The sequence below is a fragment of the Aspergillus ibericus genome, assembly GCF_003184845.1.
Source record: "Aspergillus ibericus CBS 121593 unplaced genomic scaffold BO80scaffold_53, whole genome shotgun sequence".
In the NCBI taxonomy this organism is placed as follows: domain Eukaryota; kingdom Fungi; phylum Ascomycota; class Eurotiomycetes; order Eurotiales; family Aspergillaceae; genus Aspergillus; species Aspergillus ibericus.
The window spans coordinates 153,562-163,515 of record NW_020292151.1 but is presented as its reverse complement, the minus strand read 5'-3'; the positions used below and the strand labels follow the sequence as shown (position 1 = coordinate 163,515).

Below are 9,954 nucleotides of genomic sequence, written 5' to 3'. Positions count from 1 at the left end.
TGCTAAATTTGACCACCTCGACCTCTTAATCGCCTGCTTCCCTCCACCGCCTCCCTCTTGCCCCCTGGTCTTTTTCCTTCCTCGCCTATCCGCTCATCTCGTTTCCTCGGCTTCTTCCCTCTGCGGATTAGATCCTCTTTTGTTCTTTCCTTCCTTTTTGCCTCCTCCTCTCCCCCCCCTCCTTTCCCCCCCCATCGTCGGTTGAGCGTGACCACGAGGCTATGCTAGCTTCGAAAATCACCCGACGGGAGCTGGAACTGTTTTTGAATTGGTCGACTTTCTGACCGGCTTGACTCCGCATCGACATCCTAGTCGCCTTACACACACACCCTCGCCTTCGTACATACATTGATACGTACTTACATACTATTTACATACATACGGCCCTCCATTCCTTGAGCCATACATACGAGCCTCCGTACCGAACAAGACGGCATCATACATACGCTTTCTCCCCGTGCGGGCCGCGCTCTCGAACAAACCTTGAAGGACACACATCCCTGCCCGCCTACTTAGCTGAACGACCCGCGGGACGTGACTTTCGACTCACATCATCCTGCATTTGCCCTCGCGCTTCCTACCGTCGCCCCGGTCCCGTCTTTTTAAGCAGCTCCTCTCGCACGCTCGCTCTTCCAATGTCCGGCAATCCCAACGATCACAGCGACCCGAACCGGCCGGGCCCGTACCGCAATCCTAACGATTATACCGACCCTAGTCGGCAGGGCCAGTATCCACCGCCGCCTCAATGGAATACTAGTCAGCCTGAACAACCGGACGATAATCCAGCTGCTCAATATCCGCCGGCCTCTCAGTACCCCGTACGTTACTGCCATTGTTTCCGCCCCCTCCCCCTCTCCCCCATACTCTCGCATCTACCTCGGCCAGTGTTGTCGATTCTTGAGCATTGGCTAACTTACGCTGCTTGGTCACCTTTAGTACCCTCCGGCCTCGTACCCTCCGGCCTCATACCCCCCAGCTTCATATCCCCCAGCTGCAGATCACCAATATCCACCCCCAACACAGTATCCGCCGCCGTCAAACATGGCTGCTATGCATCCCCATGTCCAGCCCCCACAGGATCCATACCGTCTGCCACCACCTCCCGGTCCCTACCGTCCTGGAGATGTGTACGCCCAACAGCCACCGCCGCCGCCTCAAGTAGTCTATCAAGCTGCTGCCCCTCGTCAGCGGACTGCCATCGCGTGTCGCTACTGTCGGAGACGAAAGGTATGTATACATCATGGACTTGGCCTCCTTTGTGGGTGTCAGGCGATAACGGCCTCCGCTAACGTCGTTATGTCGCAACCATTAGATCCGCTGCTCAGGATTCGAAAGCTCCCAGGATGGTCGTTGTAGCAACTGCATTCGCTTTAACCAGGAGTGCATGTTTACACCTGTCTCGTCCCAGGCGCAAGCCTTTGTGCCTGCCCACGCCGCATACCCGCACCTACGGAATGCACAGAACCAAGGACGCGGTGCGGCTCCCGGGGTCATGCTCTACGGCGCTCATGGTCAACCTCTTCCACCCCAGCAGCAGCCCGAAGGCACACTTCCACCACCGCAAGGAATGTATCAGCATCCCTATGGAAATGCCCCTCCTCCCCTTGCAAATGGAGCCCCAGATCATGTAAGTCACAAGTGCTTCACCTTGCTTGCAAGCAGCCTTTCGTGGTGCTCATATCTCATGACAGAGGCCCATTGGTCGTCGGGGATCAGGCTCCGGATTCGAATATCCAGACCCCACCAATCTTGCCCCGGTAACGCCTGCATCGTCTGCATCTGGATATCAGACGTATAGTGCAACGAGCCCCTACTATCCTCCTCCTCAACACGATCGGCGCCCCTCTCCACAGTCTTACCCCTACGACGGTCGTCATTCCTCGTCTCCCCACAGCTCGCCCTATCCCCCCATGCACTCCAACCAAGGTGCGATGACCCCTCCCCCAACGTCCACTCCCGGTGGTTCGTCTCGCAGTGGACTCAATGTGCGTGACATGCTGAACCCTGGAGAAGCCCAGGGTCAAGGACAAGGGCAAGGTCAGGGCCAAGGCCAAAATCAAGGCCAGGGTCGCTCTAGCACCGATAGTGATATGCTCAATGCATTGAATCGTCGGGGCTTGGGCCAATAATGCACGGGGATAAAAACAGCGCTTCCGGTCGACCCGTTGCTTTTGATCGGTATCAGGGTGGATTGGTGAATTTGCGATTGAAGGAGGTTGAAATGCAGTAGAAGGTGGCAGGGTCGACTTCGTCGTTGGTTGATACGCAAGGTTTGTGTGCTGGTCACACTGCAACGAGATGCGTGATAACACTACATCTTCCCATCACCTGGGTTGTAGTGTCATTGTCACGTATTAGCAAGGTATGAGAAAACAAGATGAGACAAGGGAAACGACTTTTCTGTGCAATGTCTAAATGGGAGCCATGCCTCTTTCCAAGAACGCAGATGCTTGAAGCGCGACGCATATGACGACTTCCCAAAGGGATATTTTGTCATTGGGATGCCAAAATGTACCTCTGATGTCGTATGCCATGGGAAGCGGTGAAGAATGCAGTGCCTTGAACGATAGGAGGTCCCACGGGGGAATCAAGGGATCTGGAAGAAAAAGAAAAAGAAAAGAAACAAGGAAGAAACGAGGTTCATTCCATGTTTATTCGGCTACGAGGTCATGGAAACGAGACGCAAGAGAATTACGAGCTGCATGATTAAAGTACGAGGATGCCTGTCTGGGTTGATCATCATATACGATTGTCGATGTTGCGGCTCTCTTTGGAACAGCTGCGGTACCTTGGCAGTCAACAACTCGCACCGTGTTCATACTTCATACAACATTCCCCTTTCCGGAAGACATTTCCATGGTTTATAAATTATTTGGGGCGACCTACTAATTACGTTTTCCTTCTCGTCGGTGTTTTCACTCGATTTCTCGCCAAGATCCAGTCTGGTGCCCTATGCATTCATCATGGTCTTTCATGGACCACTTTCACTCGTCCCAAACAAGGGACAGTCCATCTTTGCCCTCTGTTACTCATCTGACGAATGCATTTGCGAGCCAAGCGGGCTCAACTGGGATCACCTGGGCACGGGGCTTTCTTTGGAAGCTCCGTCTGTTGGCAACGGCTGCCTCTGCGTCGGCTATCACGAATCGAATCATTGGTGCGGATATCTGCTGCATTTCCATTTCTTTCGAGGAATATGTGTGATGAAGGTTTTTCAATGCAATTGGCGGTGGTTTTATCTTTCTCAAGTGTTTCACTATCTTTCGGGTGGCTATCTGTGCTGCGTTCATGCTCTTATGTCTGGTTTTTGCCAACTGTCCAGGGACTGCTTGTCTTTGGAAGGTGTCATGCCATCGTTTGCGAAAAAGGAGGTCATTATGGTCTGTCGTGTCGATTTCATCTTGCAGTTCTGGTTGTCTTTTCTATCATACTTGGGAGGCTGTCTGATCAACTTTATGACTTGCAATCACAATGTTTTTCTTCCATGCGTGTTGTGCTTTTTGACCCTTTTTGTTGCATTGTGCATATTGTTTGTTCTGATGCGATGGTATCATGTTTTCTTTTCTTCTAGTCCTCGAGTATCAACGCCTATACCATCACCAGCTAATAGGTCCCCTTATCTTATCTAGCCGTCTTGGAATCTTACCGCGCACTTGGATGTCTAAGGTCTCGGATAGATCCGTCTTGGGCCCGTGTATCCTCCCTCTTCCCCTAGTAATTTTACACATGACCCGAAACGACTACTATTTTCTCCTTCTAACCCTTTCCAGCTCCCTTCATGTAACATCGCCGGACCAGTCTCGTGCTTCAATACGTATCATATATTACAATACTGTGGCTTGTATGACAGAAATATTCGCATTTAGTATCTCACCGAAACAATAGGTAAGACATATTCAATTTCGAGGGCTGTGTTAGATTAAGTAGACTATCTTACATACCACTGGTCAAGCGAAAAGAAAGTGGGAAGCGTAACATGGCATATGTAAATCAGATATAGAAAGAAACGAACTCGTATTGAGCGAACGAGCGAGTGAAAAGATGGGTGAGTGTACTTAGGAAATAACTAGAGTATCGAATGAATGACTGACTGGAGATGAAAGAGAGGGAAGAAAAAGAAGAAGGAGAAGGGAATAATGAACGCTGCTGTGGGAGTGATAACGGTCTGGGAAAGGGTGCAGAGTCCAAGTTAGATAGTTGAGTTGGTAGGTATTAGTGAAATGAACGTGAAAAGAAGAGGAAAATAAACGCCTGAGAAGCCAACGAGAGTGTGTGTTTGATTTCATAAAAGGAAAGGAAAGACCAAGCGAGTGTGGATCTGTGATAAGTCTGGATGCCTGAAGAGAAGGAAGGTTCATAAATTCCGAACAAAAAGATTGGCAAAAGAAAACCCAGATGTTGTGGTGATTGTTATGGACAATGTCATGGTATCCTGTATGTCGATCAATTTGATCGAAGGTATATGCAACGCTGGAAGAAGGGAGCCAAGTGGGTGGTGAAATGGTTTCATTAGTCCTGGTGGTTATGTTTCCATGATGGATGGGCCAGAAGGTGTGGGTGGAAGGAAGAGGCCGAGAGGGTTGTGTTGATCTTCAAGAATTGGGAAAGTCGTCTAAGATCCGAACCATCTCTTTGGCTCGGGCCGGATCCTCCATGAGCATTTGTTGACCCTTCATGAGAAGATACAGAGTGTCGACAACCTTGTTGAACGAAGAGGCTGCTCCACGCTCTTGCTTGAAGCGGACAAGACTAAGGTTCTCTTGTCGGCCTTGTTCCAGATATGTGCAGAACTCAGCAGAGAATTCGACCGGTCGAAGATTGAGTACTGCAATCGTGTGAGTCGGGAGTTCATAAGTAGTAGGGACTTAGACATCTTACAATTGACTTCACCCACGCTGCCGTAAATGACGCGTTTGTCCTTGTCGAGGTGAACCTCCTCCATGCCCCATTTCTTCCAGTCGCGCAGCGTCTTATGTATGAATTTTCGGGCTTTGGTGGTAGATGTGTTCAGTGCTACTACTCGACAAGCGGGCTTGATTTGGAAGACCCGAGCGAACCAGTTCTGGTTTCTTGCGCTGCGTGGTGGGCGTGGTAGAGGTTTGTCGGCAAAGTCTGTGTCTGATATACGACCAGTTTCAAGTGGGCGTTGGAGCAAGGGGTTTGTGTCTTGATCGTCAGGTCCTGTGGATGATGAGCCGGGTCCAACGCTATCTGGTACATCGAACTCACCTGCGTCTGGGCTTTGAGTGTTTTTACTTGCTCGTCGAGTGATAAGTCTCCTGAAGAATCCTCCCTTGGGCTTGTTGGAGGGCTGCTTTCGGCTCTTCGAGTCTGGCTGGGCCTCCGGGGTTGATCCTGAAGGCCCAACTTCGTGTCTGATAACGGTCGCCGAACTCGGTTGTATGGGCCGAACATCGATAGAAGTCCTCGTCGCCTTGTCACTCGATGTCTGGGACCTATTTTGGAACCACGACCATTTCTTGTTATCTGAAGCACGAGTCCCGCTCCGTCTTGGAGATCCTGGGTTTTCTTCAATGGGATCCAGTTCCCAGGGACCCCGACTTTGACGAAAATTGATAGAGGCGAATCTACGTGTAGGCAGTGCAGTCGGTTCGCTGTCGGGCTGTGGTGTGTCCACGTCGGAAATCTCTGGAATCTCACGAGGATGCACAGTGCGGTTGTCCCGGAGATTCAAATCCTTGGTGGGCTCAATAGACTGCAGGGAACTCTGGGGGACCATGCGGACTGTTCGCTTCCCATCGCGACTAGAACGGCTTGAGTTGTTTCCAACGGTCGACTGTGAGGCGGTCCGACGATCATCCTGGTGGTATTTGCCCTTGTTTTGACTGTCAGATGCAACACATTTGTTCTCGGATGCTCTGGATGTTCGTTGGTTTTCATCTGATGGTTGGACAAATGGGTTTCCGTTTGGATTAGGGTAGTGCCGACAATTCTTGAGTTTTTCTTGTCTCCTCATTTCATCTTGCTCAATCAGACGATCTATGTGTCCTATGATCGGCTTAAGGTACTGAGTGTTTTTTGGCTCATCCCGACGAGAATATTCAAACAACTTGCGGCGGGTTTCAATGAGTTCCGCAGCTGTGTAGGACTCTGGCGATAATCCAGCCGTGGGCTTTGGGCCCGTGCTAGAAGAGTTCAAGCTATGGGAAGCAAGCTTCTGGTGCGAGGCTTCGGGGCTGGCCATAGATACCGATGTTGCAGGAGTCACGGAACCAATACACGTACTAGCAGTACAATTAGTTGAGAGGGAGCTGCCATTAAAAGCCTCCTCGCATATCTGACTGAGCTCATGGGACACTTTCCGCGCATCATCTTTCCAGATGATATCGCTGTTTCGCACCTTCTTCATCTGGGGACAATTCTTGATTGTGACAGCGGCAGCACGTACAACGGTAGGCTGGGCTGGCAATGACGGACTCTCCTGTGCGTCGGAGAATGGATCATCCTCGAATGTAGATACTAAGCTGCTTTGACTGGAATCAAGTTTGAGATCACGAGCTCTGGCCCTCGCGACCCTGAGTTTGACTGACATAGATCCTTGTGATCGATTTCGAGTATGGTGGAAACATACGTTGCGTTTGTAACTGGCAGAACGAGGGGTTGAGGTACCATATAAAGCTCGGCGAGACCCTGATAGGGAGGCTTTCGACTGGAATGATTTGACAGAGTTGACCTTCATCTTCTTGTCACGCATAACCACCAAAGGTGAGCTCGGCGGACATTCCAGGTCTTCGTACTCTGTGTCAGTCTTCTCAACAGGCTTCGATGGCCGGACGGTCTCGGAAGGTCCTTCTTTAGTATTATCAACTACTCCGTTTCGGTAGACGGTGATTTTGGCGTATTTAGCTTTCTTGGTGTATTTATCTTGCGGTGATCTGAACGGGTCGTAGCTTCGCACTGTCGCACATGACTTCGGCTCTTCGTTATACTTGGCTCTTATACCTGTCTCTTTTACGGCCGGAAACTGAGACCACTTTGCTGAATTCGTCCTTACACGACTGGTTCTTTTATTCGAGATACGCTCGGGCGCCGAAATATGGTGGTAGTCGCTGGCCGAGTATTGGAGAGTCTGACCCTGATAATTCTCTAGCTGTTCATTTCGGAAGTTCACCAAGGCGTTGTAAAACATCCGCTCTTGAGTTGGACTAGTTGAACCAAGTGGTCAGTTATGGCAACAATGATAAATGGGCTGAAAAAGGCGCGATAACTTACGCAGGATCCAAGATCCTTTCGAGTATCGCAGTCGGCGTAGCGTCGGGCCATAGTGTCTGGAGGTTTCTCAGAAGGTCGATATCAATATCGTGCCTATTATTGATAACTGGACCGCAGTCTTGCGGCAACAGCTGTCGTGGAGGCCCAACATGCTGGTTGACTGTCCCTTGATGATGCTTTTCGTACTTGGTCAGCAGAGGGTGCATCCAAATCTCTTCCATGCTAATCCGACGCCCCGGATTTTTCTCCAGTATACGTCTGATGAGATCCGCAGCCTCGCGACTAACCCATTTGGGGATCTGAAAAGCACCACGCTTCACCAGGCTGAGGGTGCTGTCGACGTCCCCTCCATCGAATGGTAGGTATCCAGTCAATAAGGCGTGCAGGATGATGCCGCAGCTCCATATATCTGCTTTGTCCCCATGGTATATTTTGCCTCCAACGACCTCGGGGGCAGCGTAATGTGGACTTCCGCAGGACGTATCAAGCCCGCGGTTGGTCTGGAGGGCGGCCATTCCAAAGTCAGCGAGCTTCACATTGCACTGTCCATCTAGCAAGATGTTCTCGGGCTTCAGATCTCGGTGACAGATGTTGAAACGGTGGCAATGGTCCAGTCCAGCAATAATCTGTCGAAAAATTCGCACGGCCTCTTCCTCCGGTAGGGGTGCGTGCCGAGAGATGTAACGGAACAATTCTCCACCTTCAACATATTCCAGGACAAGATACCTAAGAATGGTCAGTTATAGCCTCATCTAGCCCTCTAACATCACCTACAGCTCTCCCCGGTTCTCCCACACATCGTACAAGTTGATCACGTTTGGGTGCTCGATCAGCTTCATGATCACAACCTCGCGCTCAAGCCCTGATGGAATCTGCCTCGGCCCCAGTCCTCCAAAACGACCTGCCTTCTTGTCCATTTTCGCCAAGCTCGCACTCTGCGCCATTACTGCTGCCTTCTTCGATACAATCTTGATCGCTGCCATCTGCCCTGTGACCGAGTGTTTCGCCAGCCTCACACGACCACTTGCCCCCTGGCCGAGAGTCTTCCCAAGTTGCCATGGTCCCACGTGTGTTTTTCTTTTCCCTTGATTCGAGATGATTGATGCAGCCGATATTGTAGAGTTCCGATTGGTTCCGGGCTGTGAATCGGGAACTGGCGAACTGCAAGTGATCTCCGTATTCCCTTTCGCGGTCAAAGGACTTGTCACTATAGACATCGGCACTGGCGACGTCATCTGATACCGTGCTTGTCTCATTTGCTCTTCTCGCTCTGTAATCGGTGTCAGGCACTTGTTTACCCTCGCTGTCGCATCTGTCAGGGGCGTCCGCATTGTTTCAGAGGCGAGGGGCGTGGTTCTCTCGTCCATTTGGCCCGTCTTTCAGGGAGAAAGCAGAGGAAAGTATTACCGCGTCTGCATAAGGCAAATGGCGGTATTTATCGTGATGGTCCCGGCTAAATCCTCATAGTGTTAGAGAACGAATCATTTGTGAAGTGTATACCAAAGCAGGAGAGTGACCGGTATGTACAGCAGGGGACTCCAAACAGTGCCTGAAGGATCACTTACACGAGTGTGAGTACTAAGTAGCATGCCCTGTTCGCACAAGGAACAGATGGCGGAGGGAGTCTGTGAATTGCCTATTGTTCGCTTCCTTTGCTCTTGCGACAATACTTTCCAGGCTGTCTGTCTGTCCGTCTAACGCCACACGTAGCGCGTGGAGGGAAGTCAGTTGGCGATAATGTCTACAAACCGCACCCAAGTCCAGACTGTCACAGTCGGAGGAGGGGGCATTGAAAGTGCAGATAGATTACCTGGGTGCCAGTAATTTCCTGGCGGCATGCTTGCCAGACCCATACGCGGTGGTCAAAGCAAGCAAACCACATACCGCGCCGAGAGGTCAAGCCTGTGGAATGGCTGTCGTATGTTTGTTTTGCTTGGGATTCCTCTTCACCCTCCCGGGCACCCGCCAGCATTAGGTGCAATAGGCTTGGAATGCGACCCTCTACCTGGATGGTCTGCTCTTCCGTCACACCTGATTCCTCCCAGGTTGAAGAAACGTTACCGGATGGAAATCATGATGGTCAAAGGTGAGCATGTCGCAACATTTTTTTTTTCGCAAGCATGGGCCCTTGACTTCTAGTTGACTGACATGGGATCAGCCAAGCCCGTCCTTCCCTTTGATTCTTCCGAGATGTTATCCAAAGCCCCTAGGCTCGTGGATCGACGACGACGTCATTACGGACAAAGACACGCCCCAGAGGTGGTTGGGGTCTCTCGCAAGTCAAGGCGGCACTACATTCCTCCCTTCGTTGCACGAATACAGGGGGCACAGGGTGGCACTTGCCAATTGCCACACGTCCGCCCGGCCTGTCAAATGCCTGGGGCAATCTTATCTTCTACTACTCCTTGTCTGCGTTAAGTTCAAGTTAAAGACGCAGGGGTGACTATGCCCCTTCCATACGAAGTGCTACAAATCGGATGAGGGGCATTCGACAAAGGGCGCGATTGGCATCAACTTTCGCGTAGCGTCAACCCCCTGGCCACGCGCCAACTGTCTACATCTAGTCCTGGGAATGATACGGAGTAGAGATCTGAGAACTACCGATTTTGTCAAAATATCCAGGGACAAGGGAATCGCAACCAGTAGGAAGAAACCCACCATAACCTCTTCCATGCAGCATAGCCTACGGAACATTGTCAACCGCTACTCCGTATTTGCAGA

At 51.0% G+C, this 9,954-nt stretch overlaps 4 protein-coding genes across 4 annotated transcripts; 3 read left to right on the top strand and 1 right to left on the bottom strand.

Annotated features, from left to right (window-relative positions):
• Nucleotides 1-492: 492 nt before the first annotated feature.
• On the top strand, nucleotides 493-2,298 carry BO80DRAFT_219004 (Zn(II)2Cys6 transcription factor domain-containing protein). Its single transcript, XM_025714379.1, has 4 exons — nucleotides 493-818; nucleotides 937-1,227; nucleotides 1,313-1,627; nucleotides 1,692-2,298. Exons 1-4 carry the CDS (start codon nucleotides 636-638, stop codon nucleotides 2,127-2,129), a joined length of 1,227 nt encoding a protein of 408 aa, XP_025571057.1. The 5' UTR covers nucleotides 493-635; the 3' UTR covers nucleotides 2,130-2,298.
• A 537-nt stretch (nucleotides 2,299-2,835) lies between these two features.
• BO80DRAFT_218999 (uncharacterized protein) lies at nucleotides 2,836-3,906 on the top strand. Its single transcript, XM_025714378.1, has one exon. The coding sequence runs from the start codon at nucleotides 2,964-2,966 to the stop codon at nucleotides 3,627-3,629; it is 666 nt and encodes a 221-aa protein (XP_025571056.1). The 5' UTR covers nucleotides 2,836-2,963; the 3' UTR covers nucleotides 3,630-3,906.
• A 569-nt stretch (nucleotides 3,907-4,475) lies between these two features.
• Nucleotides 4,476-8,890, bottom strand: BO80DRAFT_218955 (serine/threonine-protein kinase). The gene is made up of 6 exons (XM_025714377.1): nucleotides 8,799-8,890; nucleotides 8,008-8,686; nucleotides 7,234-7,959; nucleotides 5,230-7,166; nucleotides 4,879-5,181; nucleotides 4,476-4,825 (listed from the first exon to the last, which is right to left on the bottom strand). The coding sequence occupies exons 2-6, from the start codon at nucleotides 8,598-8,600 to the stop codon at nucleotides 4,593-4,595; spliced, it is 3,792 nt and encodes a 1,263-aa protein (XP_025571055.1). The 5' UTR covers nucleotides 8,601-8,686; nucleotides 8,799-8,890; the 3' UTR covers nucleotides 4,476-4,592.
• Nucleotides 8,799-9,839, top strand: BO80DRAFT_218921 (uncharacterized protein). Its single transcript, XM_025714376.1, has 2 exons — nucleotides 8,799-9,319; nucleotides 9,392-9,839. Exons 1-2 carry the CDS (start codon nucleotides 9,070-9,072, stop codon nucleotides 9,649-9,651), a joined length of 510 nt encoding a protein of 169 aa, XP_025571054.1. The 5' UTR covers nucleotides 8,799-9,069; the 3' UTR covers nucleotides 9,652-9,839.
• Nucleotides 9,840-9,954: the final 115 nt, after the last annotated feature.